Source organism: Octopus sinensis, linkage group LG24 (genome assembly GCF_006345805.1).
Source record: "Octopus sinensis linkage group LG24, ASM634580v1, whole genome shotgun sequence".
NCBI lineage: Eukaryota > Metazoa > Mollusca > Cephalopoda > Octopoda > Octopodidae > Octopus > Octopus sinensis.
The window spans coordinates 21,213,039-21,234,859 of record NC_043020.1 but is presented as its reverse complement, the minus strand read 5'-3'; the positions used below and the strand labels follow the sequence as shown (position 1 = coordinate 21,234,859).

The 21,821-nt window shown below is 37.8% G+C and overlaps 1 protein-coding gene across 3 annotated transcripts in view; it reads right to left on the bottom strand.

Moving 5' to 3' along the window:
• Positions 1 to 3,743: 3,743 nt before the first annotated feature.
• The window catches only part of LOC115223966 (monocarboxylate transporter 12-like), a 129,393-nt gene continuing 111,315 nt past the window's right edge, over positions 3,744 to 21,821 (bottom strand). For 2 of the 3 annotated variants that reach the window (XM_029794719.2, XM_036513025.1), the window contains exons 5-8: positions 15,552 to 15,864; positions 13,345 to 13,497; positions 11,039 to 11,331; positions 3,744 to 7,894 (exon numbers count right to left, since the gene is read on the bottom strand). In XM_029794719.2, coding sequence (XP_029650579.1) covers positions 7,695 to 7,894; positions 11,039 to 11,331; positions 13,345 to 13,497; positions 15,552 to 15,864 — 959 coding nt within the window. In that variant the 3' untranslated portion in view covers positions 3,744 to 7,694. The remainder of the gene's footprint in view (positions 7,895 to 11,038; positions 11,332 to 13,344; positions 13,498 to 15,551; positions 15,865 to 21,821) is intronic. The other variant, XM_036513026.1, reaches the window with a different exon arrangement.

Sequence of the window (21,821 nt, the reverse complement as noted above, 5' to 3'; positions counted from 1 at the left end):
ATTCCTATACAACAACGGTTTTTTAGTCTCCCAATACTTTCTCGATGGTCGCCCCAACCCCACACACAGCACCTCCACCCTTCTCCGTCTGGCAGAACTCGTCCTCACCCTCAACTACTTGACGTTCACGGGGGAATTTTTTTTACCGATAGTTGTCTGGCATCGCTATGGGAATGAGAATGGGCCCCAATTTTGCCAACCTATTTGTTGGTTACATTATAGCTCTGACCCCAGAGCTATATGGCAGCTATATAGACGACTGTATAGGCGCCACCTTCCTCTCCCATGAACAACTCTCCACTTTCATCACTTTCTTACTTTACCCTTCTCTCCAATTTACCTATACCATCTCCGACACCTCTGTAAACTTCCTAGATATCTCCCTCACCTTTGACCTCCCCTCCCAGGATTTCGAGACACAGTTCCAGTACCTGGCCTGCCTGTTCATACATCGAGGATATGCCTTCCCCGTCGTCCAAACTATCCTTTCCCACGTTCGTCTAATAGGACCGATCCCCCAACTACATCCCCTTTCCTCTACTTTTCCACCCCTCCACCTTACCCATTCGTTGGAGGATCCTACTGGCTTTCCATCGTCTCCATCTAGATCCTACCACCCACCCCATCTTTGCCCTCCTTCAAACATACGTAACCTACGCCATCTACTAGTCCGTAGTACCTTTCCCTCCTCCATTCAAACCCAGCCCGGATCCTTCCCTTGCTCTAGTTCCCCCTGCCACACCTGTCCTTTCATCACCAACATCACCTCCTTCACTGCATCCAACCAGCACATCTTCCACATTAGAAACTCCTTCTTCTGTACTTCTTCCAGCCTTATCTATTGCATCAGATGTAATCTCTGCAACAAACTCTACGTTGGTCAGATGGGCTGCCGGCTGGCCGACCGGTTCACTGAACATCTACAAGATGTTCGGCTACGTACGAACACCTCCGTCGCCCGTCATATTATCACTTGGCCAACCACTCTACCCCAAACATCTCCGTCTTCGGCCTCCACCCTTACAGCGTTACATTTTCAGTCTACAAACAGAAACTCCTCTCGGACTCAACACGACCCCCTCCTCTCAATGACTGTTCCTATACCCTCCTTAAAAAATAACTTTTTATCCTCTCTTATATTCATTCACTTTTTTATAGCTTTTATTCGTTTTTTATCGATTTTTCATCGTTTTTTCCCGTCGTAATTGTTTATTTTGATCCTTTATTTTATTTTATCTATTTATCTCCTTTTAACTTTCCTTTCTATAATTGTTTTAATTTCTATTTTATCTTTTTACTTTTATTTTGTATCTGTTATTTTTTATTCATTTTTCATTAATTAATTTTATTTTTCTCTTTTTTCTCTATTATTTTAACTATTTTATTTCATTTTATTTTTACATACACACACGCACACATAGATACACACACGTACATACACACACACGCTAACATAAACGCACATATTCCTCTCACATACACACACGTACATACACGCACACACACAGAAACGCACATACACACCCACACACACAGCCTCATGTACACTCACATATACATACACACACACGCACACACATATACACACGCATATACACACACATGAACGCACATATACCTTCATACACATACACACACGTACATGCACATACACACGCACACACATATACCTCCCACACACGCTCGTACATACACGCACACACCTACATGAACGCATGCATACACACACGCACACATACCTCCATACACACAACCCCACGCACACACACATACACATACGCACGCGCATACCTACATGCACAAATGCATACACACACGCACATACATGCACACATGCACGCACACACACAGGAAAGCACATATACTTCCACACACACACACATACAAACCCAATATACACAAAACACACACAACTTACGCATATACGCACACACACATGCACTTCAGTGTACCTCTCAAACATCCTACAACTGACCATCCCATTTATGCACATATGCAAGAAGGAAAAACTACACAAATGACCACCACTCCTGTTACCATAGCTGCTGAATTCTTCCTACAACATTAACAAACACAATGATCACAAGTATACATATAAACAGTTAATGCCACACAGTTACCACCACCTGCATACACACACATGCACTCAGTTACCACCACCACACACTCATGCAATCACATACATGTGCATGCACATACCCATAATTAATTACACACACATACCTCATTCTCTTACACTTTCCTGTCTTAGAAAGAACTTTTTCTGTGCCCATTCACTTCTGGTCATTCCAAAATGTACCTACATGTGGATTTTTCCCTCCATCTTCCTTTTCTCTTGGAGTTCTCTCTGTCTTCTGTTTCTGAAGAAGAACTTTGCTTGAAACGTAAAACACCCTTTCCTTCCTTTCCTGAGCATCTTTTAATACTATGCATGTACCAGACTCCCTTATTCACCATTCTTCATGACAACAATGCACCCTATCACTGAGTTCTCCTCACTCATGGGTTTCTTGCTAAAGACAACATGATATCACATGATGCACCCACCCTATTCACCAGATTTAGTACCTGTGGACTCCCATCTCTTTCCTAAGATGAAAATGCAGCTCAAAGTTTGCCATTTTAACACTGTTGTTGAGATCAAGAATGAATTGCAGAAGCTCCTCCACTCCTTACGGAAAACAACTTCCAAACCAGATTGCAAGGCGACTATTTTGAAGGAGATGATGTTAAAACTTAAGTAAATAAATCATTTTTCGTTAAACGTAACTAGTCCAGAAACTTTTTGATACCACCTTGTATGCATATATATTTGTGTGTATACACACACCCATGCACATGATGAGCTTCTTTCAGTTTTTGTCTATTTAATCCATTCACAAAGGCTTTGGTTGTCCTGGAGCTAAAGTAGAAGACACTTGTCCAAAGTGCCATGCAGTAGGATGGAACCATGGTGGTTGTGTAGCAAACATCCTACCGCACAGCTATACCTGGACCAAAATGTATATATAAGAGATTATATAAATGGCAAGGGAACACGGAAGTATGTAACAAACTTCATTTTGATGAAGTCACTATATAATTTCTTATGCTCTGTACTCAGCTAATACTTTTCTGTGAAGGATAGGTTTATTGAGTTCTAACATGATTAATTAGTATAGTTTAAGCAAAATATTAATACAAACACACATACACACACACACACACACGCGTGTGCGCACACACACACACACACACACACACACATATACATACATATAAGTAATTTATATATATTTTAGTTAGGTGGTTGGTATTGTACAGAAGAATGAACAAAACAACTATTTTTGTGCTTGCATGCTGTCATTGAAAAAGTAGATGTAACAAGGTCTCTTCATTGTTCTACAGCTGATAAATTATAATTCTTTCCATAGGACATCCTAAAAATGACCATTCCATTAAAATCTGAAATATTTAACACACATTTTGGTAAATGTAATGACTCAACTAGACCAGTGCTGGAGTCCGCTACAACAAAGCTTCCCAAGTTAAACTGTATTGCATTCTGGGTGTGATGAAAACAGTGGAGGAGGAGTGCAACAGATGCAACTGTACAGTTTTTAGTCTTTGTCTCCTATTTTCATATTAGTTTTTAAAAGGAAACTGTAATGTTAAAATAAATTGCTTTTTAGCAACAACAATAACAGCATCAATATTAACAATAAACATCTAAATGTAAATAAGCAAATAAACAAATATAAATATACACCACATATCTTTGTATTTTATCTTTTATTTGTTTTTGAATGAATCAGCCACAGTATTTATTTTATAAGTTTGCTACATATTTTTAAAGTATGGCACTTATTTTGTCATCCCTTTAGCTGCACTGCAAAGTTACAGGGCCAGTTATCAAGAAATGGAGGAGACAAACACAGATGCAAAGATATACACACACACATGCATATGTGCATAGAATACAGACATACATATTGTTGACATCATAAGAATCTATAAACATTTGAGAGAACATGAAATAATTCTTTTTTGGAAAAGTGGATCTTGAAGCACATAAAGCTATGAATAATAGCATTTAAATATTGGATAGAATGTCTGTCATTTCTACAAGCAATGTGGATTCATATCCCATGAGCAGCCTTTGATTTTTTTCTATTTAAAAAGGAGATTTTTCAACCCAATATTTACATCCTATTATTTATAGCTTTATGTGCTTTGAGATGCACTATTCCAAAATGGATACACACACACACACATATAGATATATATATACACACAAGTGAGCGTGGACAACCAATCTTATTCTAACAACATCATGTGATCCACCTTCACCATTTCTTAATCATTTGTAATGTTCCTGGAAAAGGCATCTACATTCACCTGTGTTTGTTCAGTGAAATGCTGGACAACAAACTGAAACCAAAAATTTGCATCAAATGCCAAGGTCTGTTGTCAAAGCAAGTGCCCTTATTGCTTGATAATGCATGCCCACATAGGTCCACCAACACCATTGAAACCATTGAAAACTTAGGTTTCAAATTGCTATTACAATTATAATCCAGATCTATGACTTCTTTGGACTGCTCAAACATTCTTTATGAGGTTGTGAATTTGCTATGGATGAAGAAGCACAAAAAGTGGTGCAACCTGGTGAAAACCTTTCCCAATGGAGTTAGCAAGTTTGTGGACTGCTGGAAGAAGTGCATAAAAAAGCAAGGAGACTATGTAAAAAATGATCTAACTGTGCAAGCTGTGTTTTTATTTTAATAAATTACAGAAACAAGAGTGCTGTATAGTTTTTGACTTAACCTCAAATCTATATATTAATTGAAGTGCACAATATTTTATGTCCATTACAGTTGATCTTACCGATCGGTTTCAGACTAGGGGTTCAATAGAATGTTGGGTAACAACCTGATTACATAACCTTGTGCTCTTCAGAGATGGCAGTTATGGAATGAAATATGGTGACTGCTCTCTATTGTTGGAAGTGAACAGACACATGTGGTTTGTAGTTGCAGTGAAAGAGATGATGAAATGAACCATGCACGGGTTAAAGTTAAGAGTTATGTCCCTTGTATCAACCTTTGCGTGGTTTGTTTCATCATCTTTTTCCCAGAAAGCACGAACAAAATATGTCTGTTCACCTCCAACATCCAACACCCTGGGGAACCCCCAGTGCGAAACTGATTGGTAAGACCAGTTGTAATGGATATCTAATACTGTACTCTTTGATTAATATGCCCACTCTATTGACAAATATACAAGTGCATATTTTTTCTGACTTATAGACTCTTGGATGTCTATTCACACATGCATGCACACACAAACACACACACACACATAATTATATTTAAAACACCATATTTGATGGCATATAAAATGCAATTTTTCCTCAAAAAATGTCTCCAAAAAACGACCCTGGGTCTTATACATAAAGTTGGGTTTCCTATAAGCTAATTTTGTCTTTGATACTGTTTTTCCTGGATATGTGCTGCAGAAATTGGAGTGATATTAATATACCAGTACATCTTTTATGCCACCAAATTCAGTGAATATAATATATATATATATATATATATATATATATATAATATATATATATATATATATATACACACATACACACACACACACTCTCACGTATATACATTCATACATTTATACATAAACATATAATATGATATTATTAAAATATACAGATATGTGCAAATAATGGTTGTGTGGAAAGTGAATTTGCCTTGCGGCCTCATGGTTCCTGGTTGACCTCTCATGACACCTAGAACAACTGTCTTTTTTTTTCTAATAATGTTCACTAATAGCTTGTGCATGGAATTTGCTTCACAAAAACTGTGCAAAAGACCTCTGTGTTTATGGACACACACACACACACACACAAATGTATATACATATTAATACAGGTCATGTTACCCTGAGGAAGCTCCCTCATTGGTTTGTTGTTGCATTGCAGTTGTTTGCTCCTAAGTCAGTAATATGAAGAGATGTATCATTACTTAAAAAATTCCAGCTGTGACTATGTAATCTTCATTCTTTTCACCATTTGACAGCTGATTTATGTTTCAAAGTATGTCAACCGATATTCAAAAGATTATAAAAGCTGGTTTGACACTAAAAGAAACACATTTTCTACATTTGATTTGAACATAGCATTTGTTAGGAGTTTTAGATTTAATAAAAATTATACTATTTGTATAAAAATCTTTTACTTTAGATTTTTGTTTCCCCTTGTGTGTGTGTGTGTGTGTGTGTGTGTGTATGTGTGTGTGTGTATGTGAATGTATGTATGTATGTATGTATGTATGTATATATATAAATATACATGTACACACATACACCCACAGCCACACACATACACGGGGCCAGCAATTTTGAGAGGCAGGTGTGCTAGTCAATTATATTAAGCTCAGTACTAGACCAATACATTATGTTATAATAATAATAATAATAATTTCCAATTTTTGCCATAAGGGCAGCTTGTGGGCAGGGGATTAAGTCAATTACATCGACCCCAGTGTGTAACTGATACTTATTTAATCAACCCTAAAAGAATGAAAGGAAATTTCAACCATGGCAGGATTTGAACTCAGAATGTAGCAATGGGTGAAATACCACTAAGCATTTCACAAGGAGAATCAAACCCCAGTCACCGTCATAAGAACCAGGGATACTTATCACTTTGGTAGAGCCATTAAAGTCACTTATGAAATTACAAATTGTTATATTCACACTCTTTCTTATTAATACAGTCCATGCCAATCGCTAACGTGAGGGGCACTGGATGGTACTGACCCCTCATGATTCAATGGTGCACCTTCGGATTTAGAAAATACAGTTTACAAAAATCTTCCTGCAATACAAATTAGTTTCCACGCAAAATATTCCAAAGCATCCCCAGGCAACAGGCTTGATACAGTCTGTTATGAAGGCTCAAAAAGTTTTGCTGCCCTTCTTCAACTCATAATTCAACTCTGCTTCTGTATACTATTAAGAAATAAATAATAAAAAAGTTAATATTTATCAGTTTACTTGTGTTTCTAAATAGATACTGGGGCTCTTCCGTTATGGAATTGTTTTGGTTTCAACACAATCTCAGAACAAGTCACTTATCATCATACAAATATAACTCTGATATCTACAATAATTTTGGCTTCTAATGCTTTTGGAATATTAAAACTCATGGACAGCTGTTGAAAAGTAAGGATATGTGTTGTTATAGAAATCTTATCCAACCCTTGCAAGCACAGAAAAACAGACATAAGATGATGATGATGATGATAATGATGATGATGATTCAAGAAAGCCAACTTTGCCTTTCATTATTCTGGGAGTCAATAAAATAAAGTATTGGAGGCAATTTGACTGTTGTTCATGTCACCTAGAACTTTTCCAGACAATGAATCTGCAGCTGAAAATCCAAACAGTCCTTTTTAGTGCTGCTTGCACTTTAAGGGCAGTGAAAGACACATCAATGGAACAATGACACACTAATTCTGTAATTAACAGAAGCATGTGGTGTGCCCATCATTGTGTCATATGAGGAAACCTCATCATTAATGAACCATAGAAAATTTAAAAGATGGAAGATTATTTTTAAAATTAGAAATATTCATTAGTGGTGGGGTTGGGTAACTTTATGTTGAGAGTTCTCTTATGTACATATCCCACCAACCACTGATTCACAAGGTTTGAGGAAATTGGCATTCCGGTTCAACCAAAATGAAATCATTACAAACAGTTTTTTTCTCTTTAGGAGCTTTGAACAAATTACTGTAGAGAAATATGTAGATTGTGCTAAGAATTAAAGTTGAAAAGAATGTCCATCCAGCAAATGCCATGAAGGTTGTATCATATGATTTGGTGACATCTCGGATATAACCTGCATGAAGACAAAAAAAGTATTAAAAAGAAATGAATGAAAAATAAAATAAATTACAAAATAGGCACAGTGTGGCTGTGTGGTAAGAAGCTTGCACCTTGGGCAAATGTCTTCTACTATAGCCTTGGGCCAAGCAAAGCTTTGTAAGTGGATTTGGCAGACGGAAATTGAAAGAAGCTCGTTGTGTGTGTGTGTGTGTGTGTGTGTCTGTGCATGTGTATATGTGTGCGTGTATTTATGTCTGTGTCTGCATCTGTCCTCTCCACCATTGCTTGATAACCAATGTTGGTGTGTTTACATCCCTGTAACATTAGCAGTTCGGCAAAAGAGACCGATAGAATAAGTACTAGGCTTGCAAAGAATAAATCCTGGAATCTATTTGTTTGACTAAAGGTGGTGCTCCAGCATGGCCACAGTCAAATGACTGAAACAAGTAAAAGAGTATATAGGGATAGTATGTATGTATATATATATATATAATATATATATATATATATATATATATATGTATATATATATATATACCTCTAATACAGGATAAAATTTTTCAAAAAAAATTCTATCAATGGCCAGCATATTAAAAAATACCTTTAAAGGTTAAATTTATAAACAACTTATAAACAAGGGCAAAACAAAAAAATTCTAATGCCAAATATGCCGAAAATAGACAAATCGTCAATAACCATATAATTTATCACTATAAGCAGGCGTTTCGAAGTAAGCCAACCGAAATTTCTAAAAACTTCTGTTATTATCGTATCAGTCCCAATTTCAGAGTTAATTCATAAGAATTTTCTCCTCATTGGCGAAAATATCACATTACACCACCATTTATTTCTTACCGAAAATACGGTAAGAAATAAATGAAGAAGCAAACACTAAGTCATGAGCACACTTGATGAGGCTTCCTCATATGAGCACACTATCAATGGCCAGCATATTAAAAAAAATACCATATATATATGGGGAGAATTCACAAAAAAAACAAAAGATGAAGACAGGTGGTGTAGACAACAAACAGATGTATTAGGTATTTGGAGACAACTGAACCTTATGGTACACAAGGAAGTGCTCCACAGAAAGAAACAAGGAGTGAAAATAAAGAATGCCAGACAGAGAAGTCACACAAGAGCTAGGAACAAAGGGAGATAATAAAGTAGTGGTGATTTCAAACGAAGGTGCATGTGCGTGTGTATAAGAGAGTATGTATGTGCATCTAGAAGAGGGCTGGTGACCTTGACATATGTGTATGTGTAGGTGTGTGAATGTGGAGCTGGGAAGTGGTCAGTGCTAGTGTGTGCGTGGTGGTGTGATGTGATGTGGTGTTGTGTGGTATGGTGGTGTATGGTGTTGTGGTGTGTGGTGTGGTGTGATGGTGTTGGGAGGTGGGGGAGGTGAGAGTGGGGAAAGCAAGGGTGGGGTATGGGTTAGGCTGAGAGGTGGGGTATGTCGATAGGCTGAGGGTGGGGTAGAGGTGTGGTATGTGGGAGTGGGTGTAGAGGTGGGATGGGATGAATTGGGTAGGAGTGGGGTTACGAGGGAGGGGTGATGAGGAAGGGGGAAGGGAGAATGTGGGTAGGAGAGAAGAGAAGAGAGAAGGAGAGTAGGAGTAAAGGGGTCGGACTAGAGTCGCCCAAAGGCTTGGAGAATGGTGCGTTGGAGAGGTAGGGTGGTGGGGTGGTAGGTGAAGGGAAACAGGAGATAGCAGGGCAGGTGAGGGGGGAGAGAGCAGATGTACGGTCCACGGAATGTGCTCCTGCAAGGGCGGTTGGATAGTGGTGAGGGGATATCCATGTAGGATGAAGTGGCGAGCCATGAGTTGAGACTGAGTCTCAAAGTCACGGTTGCCACTACAGAGCCTGCATAGACGGAGGAATTGGGAATAGGGGATGGAAAGCTTGGTTTGTTTAGGGTGGGAGGAGAAGAAGTTGAGGTATGAGTGTGAGTCTTTGTGTTTGTAGTGGATGGAGGTGGTGAGAGTGGAGTGATGAATGCTGACTGAAATGTCAAGAAAAGAGACAGAAGCGTCAGAGATAGTGCAGGAGAAGTGGAGGGTAGGATGGAAAGATTTGACAAAAAAGAGGAAGGAGTCTAGATGTTCATGGGAGAGTGAGGTCACACTGATACAGTCGTCAATATAATGGCCGTATAGTTCAACCTCCTCTCACCATGCCACCGATGTTATCCAAGGGAAAGACAAAGACCAATACAGCTTGGCACCAGTCATGTTGCAATTCATTTCTACAGCTGAGTGAACTGGAGTAACATGAAATAAAATGTCTTGCTCAAGAACATAACACACAGTTCAGTCCAGGAATCAAACTCATTACCTCATGATTGTGTGCCACTGAGCCAAATGGTAGTGTTAATCTGGGCAATGGAATGAGTCTACCATCCATGTAGGCCACAGGTACAATTTGAACTCATAATGCAAAGAGCTGGAATAAATATCACAAGACATTCTGTCTGATGCTCTGCCAAGCAAGTATCATCAACAGATACTTTATTTTATAAAACCAAGAAGGATGAAAGGCAGGATTTGAACTCAGAGTGCAAAGGGCTAAAATAAATATTACAAAGGGATTTATCCAGCACTCTAAGAATACTTTAGCAGGACTGAGAGAACATAAAATGTAGTGACCTTCACTTCTAAAATATGATGGAAACAGTCATAAACAGCAATGCCATAGATCACCACTTTGAGACTGTCTCTTCCCAGTGACCACAAATGTTTCTAGGGAGCAGATCTACAAGAGATGTTGATGCCTATGTCCTATTTTGGTGGTCTCTTGAAAACTTGAAAACACTTAAATTTAACAGATTATAAGAAGATAGAATATGTCTACAGAAATATTCTATACATTATATATTATATATTTCTCTATGATAATTTCAAAGAAAACACTGAAAGTATATGTCTGATTTCTCAGTTGCAGCATGCATTGACAAAGGCTTCACCAATCCATACACTATCAACTCTTGTGTACCATAAGGTTCAGTTGTCTCCAAATACCTATAATAATGTATGATAAATTGATCTCACTCCATAAGATGGTTAATGTGTATGTGTGTGTGTGTGTATGTGGGGTTATTGAAAAATTTTTGAGAATCATTTCTAGCTGAACAAAATTATACTCAACTCACCTCCAAGGGATCCCATTACAATAGAAGCGAGGCCAATAAAAGTTTGTGAAAAACCTAAGGCCATTGCATAATGTTCTTTGCCAAGAATATTTAAACAAAGGGTTGGAACAACAGAGTTCCTTATCCCTACAAATAAAGCTGATATTATTAGTATGATACATAATACTGTGAAATTGTTTATAAATGGTAAAGAGAAAAGTATTGTACTGGAGACAATTCCACTAATAAAGAGAAGAAAGATTTCTGGAGGCCGACATTTGCTTGGTAAAAAGGACATTCCTGCTGTCAGACCCCTGGAAATAGAAAGACAATGAATAAATAAATGAATGAATAAATATAAGTACTTCCAATTGATTATCATCATCATTATTATAAATGACTTTTGAATTACTAAACTTGGACTTGCATTTTAATACTTGATCAAGATTGACTGTCTAAAGTGTTCACATTTAAATTAAAATCTTGATAAAAGTCTTCTTATGGCAACTATATGATGAGATTTCATGTGATGATGAAGATCATCATCATATTCAGTGAGAGAGAGAGAGAAAGAAAGAGAAAGAGAGAGAAGAGAGAGAGAGAGATGTCAACAATAAGTAATAGAGGTGGGAGTAATATTAGGGAGGGAGCATTTGGACAGCAAAAGAAAAATCCAAAGTGGAACTCATTACACAGTGGTATGATGAGAGAAAGCTGGAGTGATAATAGGGGCTCTTTCTCATTACCAACATCATCATCATCCTTTTACATCTGATTTTCCATGGTTGTATAGGTTGGGCATGTATTCCCTGGCACAGCATTTTACCATTTAATGTGATCCTTTCTTGTCTTTATAATGCTTGGCCTCTGGAAATCAATCTTCACCAATTTTCTCTATGTCTTCATTATTCTCTCACTTCCACAAGTTGCATTCACTTATTATACATTGACAAACAGAAGTTTCCTCTGAAATGGTCTGGAGAACTATAATAATTGACTCCCCAATTACAATACTCAGTGGAGGGTCTACAATTTCAGTACTCAATGGAGATCCTACAATTTTTAAGAGACACAAAGGACTTTTTTTCTTTCATATATGATAATGAGAGAGAGAGAGAGAGAGAGAGAGAGAGAGAGAGAGCAAAAGAAAACTAGAGGTAGAAAGGGTGTAAGAAATGAGAGAGAAAATGGGATGTGTGTGAAAGAAAAGATGCTGATGAAAGAAAATGTATAAAGAGAAGAGAGAGAGAGAGAGAGAGAGAGAGAGAGAGAGATGTCAACAATAAGTAATAGAGGTGGGAGTAATATTAGGGAGGGAGCATTTGGACAGCAAAAGAAAAATCCAAAGTGGAACTCATTACACAGTGGTATGATGAGAGAAAGCTGGAGTGATAATAGGGGCTCTTTCTCATTACCAACATCATCATCATCCTTTTACATCTGATTTTCCATGGTTGTATAGGTTGGGCATGTATCCCTGGCACAGCATTTTACCATTTAATGTGATCCTTTCTTGTCTTTATAATGCTTGGCCTCTGGAAATCAATCTTCACCAATTTTCTCTATGTCTTCATTATTCTCTCACTTCCACAAGTTGCATTCACTTATTATACATTGACAAACAGAAGTTCCTCTGAAATGGTCTGGAGAACTATAATAATTGACTCCCCAATTACAATACTCAGTGGAGGGTCTACAATTTCAGTACTCAATGGAGATCCTACAATTTTTAAGAGACACAAAGGACTTTTTTTCTTTCATATATGATAATGAGAGAGAGAGAGAGAGAGAGAGAGAGAAGAGAGAGAGAGAGAGAGAGAAGAGAGAGAGAGAGAGCAAAAGAAAACTAGAGGTAGAAAGGGTGTAAGAAATGAGAGAGAAAATGGGATGTGTGTGAAAGAAAAGATGCTGATGAAAGAAAATGTATAAAGAGAATGAGAGAGGAAAGGGAATGATGAAGACAGGTCAGAAGATGTCAAAAAAAGAGTAGGATGGATGTAAATAGAACAGACAGACAAATGAATATATAAATAGATAAGTAAATGAAAGAGGAAGAGAGGGATTGGAGAGAGAGAGAGAGAGAGAGAGAGAGAGAGAAAGAGAGTGAATTGAAAGAAAAGTGAAAGATAGAAAAAAGAGGGAGAAAGGAGAGAAAGGGATATGAGGAAGGTGGATGACAGGTAGATAGATAGAAGAGAATGAGAGGGGGAGGAAGGAGAGAGACAGTTGAATAAAACTGACAAAACAGATAGATAGATAGATAGACAAGGAGAGAGAGAAATTAATAAGAGAAACAAAGTGACAATAAACTGCAAATAATTACAAACCTTGCTAAAAGTGCTGCAAAGGACTGGGCACTTAAGAGAAAGACAGCTTTACCTTTGCTATAACCACGCTCCATGAAGAAATCTATCATGATGACAACAACAGCACTGAGGGTACTGTTCATGATGCTTAGACTCAGCATTGTCAGCACATACCTACCAACAAGAGGATATGGGTCAGTCAGTGAAAATAGGGGTTTTAAACATGTAATCTTCAAAAGTAAGGTTTTGTTATTTGTATGCTGATGGCCAGACATTCAAAGATCAGATTGAAAACAGACAAAAGAAAGACAAAGAAAACAAGATAGACAGACATAGAAAAGAGAGGTATAGAAAGGAGAGAGAGAGAGAGACACACACACACATAGATAGAAAAGAGAAACAGACAGCGAGAAGAGTAAGGGAGAAGGATAAACAAAAGAGGGAGACACAAAAACAAGAGAAAGATAGCCTTCTAGACATGAAAGAGAGTTAGTCCCTATCCTCACCAAAATCTTCAGTCAATTTCTCTTCAAGGATCTACCCAGACCTTTGGAAGCAAGTTACAGGGTGTTATGCTACACCAGTAGCCTTTCACTCCCAAACCTCAGCTACATGCTATGCCAGATGTGCACTGATTCCAAAAAACAGACCTCACAATCTCTAATAAAGTCCTGTTGGACTTGTCTCCTTCCAAAGCATAAAGGAGACAATCACAGCACATATCTAGAAAAGAATCAAATCATAAACAAACATGGTCAACCCTTGAGCTTTCAATTTCTAATGGAATTGTACAAGTGCCAGTATAATAATCACATTTTCAGCTTAGCAGAATCTAACCTTGACCACAGATAAGGCATCAGTCTCAGTACTTCATTTGTTGACCCTGAAAGGGTAGAAGGTAAAGTGATTGTAGCAAGATTTGAACTCAGAGTGCTGAGACATGGAATGAATACTGCCAGACATTCTGTCCAATGTTCTAATGACTGCTACCTCACCACTATGTTTTATCTCCAGCCATCAACTTGTAGTTTCTCAGGAACATCAACCATGTCAAACCCAATGTGGTTTCAGAGGGTCCTTGAAGGCAATGGTCACAGCCCATCCTCAAGGGTAAACTATCAATGAAAAAACAATGAGGGAGCAAGAGAGAGAGAGAGAGAGAGAGAGAGATTGGCAGTCAGAGAGAAGTAAGAGAGAAGTGGGGCAGATAGTCAGAAACCTGTCATCTAAATAAATACACACACATATATATATATATATATATGTATGTGTGAGTGTTTGCATTTGTCCTCCACCACTTCCTGTCATCTGGTGTTGGTTTGATGAACTTAGCAGTTCATCAAAAGAGACTGATAGACAAAATATCAGGTTTATAAAAATAAGAGCTAGGGTTGATCTGTTTGACTAGAATCTTTCAAGCCACTGCCCTAGCATGGCCCCTATGACTGAAACAAATAAAAGATAAGCAGTGGATCAACAAGACAGCCCCCATTTAGTTACTAGATATGCTAAAAACAGCAATTAAATTTTCCTAAAATCACACTTAAAAAGGAAGGCAATATTGGACATTGTAATCCAAAACAGGATATAGTGTGGTTGCAGTGGTACCTTCTACCATCATTATTTTATCTTCAGTTCACATCAAACCCATATTAACTTTCTCCCACTACAAACTCATTGCCTTCTACATACTCATTAACCATCACTTTGCTCTACGCATACATACACACATACTAGCTATATCTCACCTCTCTCTACACACATGCACTCACACACACACTCACCATTTTTGTCCCCTCTGCCCATTAAAATCTCCCCTACGCATTAATCCTGTCATCCCTCTCCCCATTAAATGTCTCTCTCCCTTACACATTTATCTTCTCACCCCTACACACTGGCCAACAAGTCAGTGCAGCCAGAAAAGCAGTTAAAATTCTCCTCATACCACACTGTCTTGTGTTAAGTAAATGCAGACTAACACAATTCGGATAACAGCCCTGATGCATTGCCTGGAAAGAAGATAGGATGGCCATTGCTTGAATGTTCAGATCATTTGTCTATTTAATTAGAATTGACTTGGAACTAATCAGCAACAATGATAACAGCCAGCTTTACCTTACTCATTAAAAATTAAAAAAAGCAAATGTATCGTAAAATTCAAAAATCCATAAAGCAAACATGCATTTTACAGACAATTAATGAAAGTACAAACTCTATGTAGCACCAACTTGGTATTTTTTAACACAGAGAAATTCCAGGTTTTCTTTTGAACATCTGTATTTTGAACATCTGAAGAAGGAATAAGAATCGGCGAGGTGGCCAGCAAGCCAAACAATACAATATTGAGCAAGAACCCACTGATGATGAGCAATGTTCCTTGCCAGAAGTAGATTTCCATTAGAAAGTTGATGATGATAGGAAACAACAAGACTCCAGCTGGCCGGCCTGCTGTGAGAATCATGGTGAGCATTGAAGCATGGTTGTCAAACTTCTCACTAACTACCACCATTGAAGGAATGTAGACGACAGCATTTCCAATACCTAAAAGTAACACAAACAATTGTGAGTGATTCTGCCAAGGGTTGTAAATAAATCAATTATTTTCCTAGCAATCAATTAAATTTAATTGGGATACAGGCCAGTCAATTATTCCAATTAACGCCAATTAATTGTCAATTATTTTACTGAATGTAAAAACACCATATATTTTGGAGTGTTAGCTTCAGTTTAGATTAGAGCCAAAATAATAGGAAAATAAAAGGCACGTCTTATAGTTTCTAAAATCTTTATCACCAGAAAATGTTCAAAGATCAATTTTATTGATTTAGAATAGGGAACAAACATGTATACTCTACATTGTACAGTAGCTGAATAACAAATAAATTGAAGATCTTTAATTGAAAGAGTTTCTCAAACGAGTAGCACAGTTAAAATGTTCTAATATAGCAAAAGGTCATGAACGATTGCAGATTTCTGAAACTAGGTCTTCATCCCAGAAAGCTCAATTGACTTTTAGAAATAATTGCATTTTTAATCATTAACTGCATAACCTGCAGAGCTGAAGTAACAAAAATCTACAGTTCAAATATTGCAGAGGTAAAATTTATCTTTTTTGTGGTTTTTCAAATTGAAGCAAAATCATCATCTACAGGTAAATCAGACTGTTGTGACATGTCTGTCACCACTTTCAGCTGATGGAGAGCAGCCACTTCATCTGCAGTTGGCTCTGCTTCTACATGTTGTAAAATTTTCACAACTCCACTTCCAAATTCAGGCTGTGCACAATGGCTGCCGATGGAAGCAAATATTTTTTGAACCCCTTGTAAGGATACAATGCAAGAATTTCATCAAAAAGAATTCAAGCATCTCCCAAATCTATTTCTGTTCTTTGCAAGATAACTGTTATTGAGTGTAACTTTCCTAAATTGTCTTTTAGACTCTGCAGATCATTCAGATCATGTGGAGTCAACAGATAACCAACCAGCTTTGGATCACCTTGAAAAGCTTGAGTTGGAGGTACCTCTCAATCATGTCATAAGTAGTGGACCAACAGGTTTTATTTCTTTGTATAGGTTGTAAAGGCATTTTTCCCTGAAGTTTACCCGCAAGTTTTGATGATTTTAGCTTGCCCATCAACATATTAATTTTATCAAATAGAACTTCAGCTAGATTGAATTTATGAGAGGCACCATCCAATTAATGGTATTCTACATAAATTTGCTATAGATTTGTTCACTTCACTATTATCTCTGGTAATAGCTACAACATTTAAACATTTTTGTTATAGATAGGCATAGCAGTGGCTGTGTGGTAAGTAGCTTGCTTACCAACCACATGGTTCTGAGTTCAGTCCCACTGCATGGTACTTGGGCAAGTGTCTTCTACTATAACCTCGGGCCGACCAAAGGCTTGTGAGTGGATTTGGTAGACAGAAACTGAAAGAAGCTCATCGTATATATGTTTATATATATATATATATATGTACATATGTGTATATGTTTGTGTGTCTGTGTTTGTGCCCCCCAACATTGCTTGACAACCAATGCTGGTGTGCTTATGTCCCTGTAACTTAGCAGTTCGGCAAAAGAGACCGATAGAATAAGTACTAGGCTTACAAAGAATAAGTCCTGGGGTCGATTTGCTCGACCAAAGGCAGTGCTCCAGCATGGTCACAGTCAAATGACTGAAACAAGTAAAAGAGAAAAAGAAAGAGAATACTTAACACATACTCTATAAATTTGACATAATTAGAAGCAGTGAATGATGCTTCCCTTACCAACAATACAATACAATGCCAAAATAGTATAATAGTAATTTTGATAATTGCATGAATTAAATGCAAAAAGTTCAATGAAATGTGGCGAACCCTTAGTCCAACCATCGATTACCATTGAAAATTTACTTGGAAGTTCATCAGATATTTTCTTTTCCACTTCTTGAGTAAGTTTCTCCATGTATTTCTTTAAGGTCACATTTGTCATACTTTCTAAGTTTGTGTATTTATGAGTCAGTGGGTCTTTAGTAAGGGAAAATCCAACCATAAACATTTAAGACCGAGCGACTGACCAAACTACTTCATGGTGAAAGAAAACTCAATAAGGATGGTTGTCCAGTTGTTTGTGTAGTAGAATACTCTAGATGCTGGCTTTTTATATGATTCATAAGAGTTGTCCATCCAGTTCCTTTTTTTCGGGTCAACTTTTTTCCACACTTGCATTTCCACTGTCCACTGTCTGTTTAGTTAAAATATTTTCTAATGATTTGCTTGTTTTCACACGGCATGGGTTAGTTTAAGATAAAAGATATTTTTCCGCAATTTAAAATAGAAGATATTTTGCCACAGTTTAAAATAGAAGGTATTTTGCCACTCTGCTGATGAAAGTCTGATTCAGTTAATATGATGGAGCGAAATTCAAGATACAACCATGTTGCAGGCGAAGTTACGATTTGATGACTTGAAGACAAAATGTGTGAATCATTCTCGCAGTCAGAACCAAGAATCACTCAACAGCGATTATTTGACAACATACACAATAGCCAGTTCCCAAACAACAGAATGTGTGAATCATTCTTAGCAGTCCTAACCAAGCATCAACACTTGACATTGGTTATTTGACAAGATACACAATAGCCAATTCCCAAGCATGATAAAATGTGTAACATTCTCAACAGTCTGAATCAAGCATCAACACTTGACAACAAACATAATAGTCAATTCCTAAGCACAACAGAATGTGTGAATCGTTCTCAGCAATCAGAACAAAGCATCAACACAATATCTTAAATAATAATAGAACGCTGTATTTGTATTTGAACGTTGAATGAAGTATGAGCCATTTGAAAAACTTTCGCTGACAATGTTGCAAGTAACTGCAATTAATTGATATGATAGCAATCAATTATTTAATTGGCAGTACGACTCCAATCAATTAATTGGACCAATATATTGCAATTAATTTTTTACAGCCCTTGGATTCTGCAAAAAAAGAGGCCTGAAAATGACATTATAAAAGGTAGCTAAATGTAGAGAATGCATGGGAGAAGGAGAATCTGCCTACTGAGGGACTAGCTATCTGAATCGATAGTAGCTTGGTAGATGAAGCAATTAAGGATATGAAGACAAGGAGAGCCCCCTCCCCTGTCCATCAGGAATCGCCATTGAGATGCTTCAAATATCTGGCTAAGTGGAATATAGCTTAGTCACCTTTATAATTAATCCAGTTGTCCACGAGGAAGTCATACCCAATGCTACAAAAGCAAAGGTGATGCCTTAGACAGAAATAATTACAGAGCTATCAAATAGCTGGATAAGGTGTTGAAAGTCACATAAAGGGTCATAGCTCAATTAAGTTGGAAGAGAGTTAGTATAAATCAGATGTTTGAATTTGTGCCAGGTAGAAGCATGAGTGATGCTATACTCATGGTTAGGCAACTTCAGGGGAAATATTTAGCCAAAAATAAACCTTTGTCTTTGGCTTTTGTTGACATGGAGAAAACCTCTGACATGGTCTCCTACTCCCCTCTCTGGTGGTCATGCAGGAGCTAGGGATAGATGAGTGGTTAGTGAGAGCTGTACAAGCCATGTACAGGGATGCTGGCCATAAGGTGAAGATTGGCAATGAGTATAGTAATGAATTCAATGTACAGATGGGAGTTCACCAAGGATCAGTTCTCTCCCTGCTCTTGTTCATTTTAGTTCTCCAGGCCTTAACAAAAGAATTCAAGACTAGCTGCCCCTGGGAGCTCCTCTATGCTGATGACCTTGTTCTTATAGCTGAATGACTACTTGATCTAGAAAAGAGATTTTAGGTATGGAAGCAATGCCTGGACTCTAAGGGCCTAAGAGTTAATTTAGCAAAAATCAAAGTAGGAAAATGGACAAATCACAAATCCCTTCAGGGAGATGGTCCTGCTTGATATGTAAGAAGGGAGTTGATAGAAACTTCATACGTTGTACAAGCTATGGACACTTAAGAGGTGTAGATGTATCACAGGAAGGTTAACAGAAAAAGTAGTCTTTGAGTGTGAAAGATGTGCAGCTACAATAAACACTAAGAATTTACAGCAAGTAGACTCCCTCAAATGTTTAGGGGGATCCTTTGAAGTAGCATATGGTTTCCATTAGCTAGGTGACCAAGTAAGCAGTGGAGGAGGAAGTTCTGTAAGTGTAGTTGCTACAATAAGAACAGGCTGGGAAAAGTTCAGAGAGCTTCTACCTTTGTTGGTAACTAAGGGCCTCTTCCTCAGAGTGAAAAGTATATTGTGTGATGCCTGTGCTACATGGCAGTGAAACATGGGCTCTGACTACAGAAGACTTGTGAAGGATTGAAAGAAATAAAGCTAGCATGTTCAAATGGATGGGTAATATCAATGTGTACACATGGCAGACTGCAACAGATTTAAGGGGAAAACTGGATATAAAAGGTATCAGATGTTGTATGCAAGAGAGAAGACTGCACTGGTTTGGTCATGTGATGCTTATGGACGAGGACAGCTGCATAAAGAAGTATCAATCTCTAATTGTGGAAGGAACCTGTGGAAGGAGTAATCCCAAGAATATGTGGGACAAAGTGGTGAGAAAGGATTTTCAGTTGCTGGACCTGACACAGGAAATGGCAAGGGATCGGGAGTTGTGGTGATTTGCTGTACTTGAAAAGATGCATCAAGCTAAATGAAATTGCTGTCATCCATACACACAGACTTGTCCTTTACAGGTGTTGGTGTCACATAAAATGCACTCATGCTGGTGCTGCATAAACATACCCATGCCAGTGGTACATATAAAGCGCCCAGTACACACTTTAAAGTGGTTGGTATTAGGAAGGGCATCCAGTTTTGGAAATCATGCCACAACAGACAATTAGAGTCTGGACAGCTGGGGAGCTATCTAGCCCCTGTCAAACCATCCAACCTAAGCCAGTATGGAGAACAGACATTAAATGATGATGATGATGACGATATTCAATGAAATGGGTTTTGTCCAATTTGTCCTAAACTAACATAACTACAGCAAAATGTTGACTAAGTGAGAGATCCTGTATGAAGATTATTAGGGGAGAGACAAATCATTAGATGAGCCAATATAGGAGCCTCTTAAGCCAATAAAGGTACCTCTTTGTGAAATAATGACAGGCTTTATATGAGTTAAGAAGAATGCAACAATGTGAGACAGTGACAGAGCCTAATGATTGGACTGATGCATATTCAATCCACCCAACCACCATCCTTAACACTTTATCTATGTCAGCCAACATGAAGCCTATGCATAAAGGGTTGCACAAGATCTGTTTGTACCTGATACATGCTACTATCATGCTCTCTGTACAGCTAGTCAATCCTCCTCCCCTGGCCACTCATTATCGACATGCACTACTCTCTCTTACTGTAGTCCTCCTCTATTATTATTCATTCCTCTCTCTACAACCTTCTCATCCCTATCACTCTAATTCTACCATCACACTCTTGTTCTGTTCACCCATCCATCCTTGTTCTTTGGTCATCATTCTCCGTTCTATATACCTTTTTTGGTCAAGATGCATGGAGGGACTCTTTAGTCTTACAAGGTACAAGCTAACCTCTAAAATGCTGGTGTCATGATAAAATGCACCCAGTACACTGTATAAAATGGTTGGTAGATGAGCTAAGACAAAGCTGTATCAAGAAGACACTTTAGCCTTGTTGAAGCGATGACAAATTCTCTACTGCTGGTGCCATGATAAAATGCACCCAGTACATTATATAAAACATTTAACAATGGAAAGGGCATCAAGTCACAAAATCTTAGCCAAAAAGGAAATGTATAAATGAGTGTAGATCCTCTGACTTATCTATGAAGGTAATAACTTCAAATAAGAACTGACACAAATTGTGAAAATCAAGTCAACTCACACTACAGGGAAAAGTAGACACAACTTTGAAGATTATGATACTACTAGCTTTAGAGTTTTTCTCCAATAAAATTCCTCACAAAAGGTATTAGTTAGTCTGGGTCTAAGAGC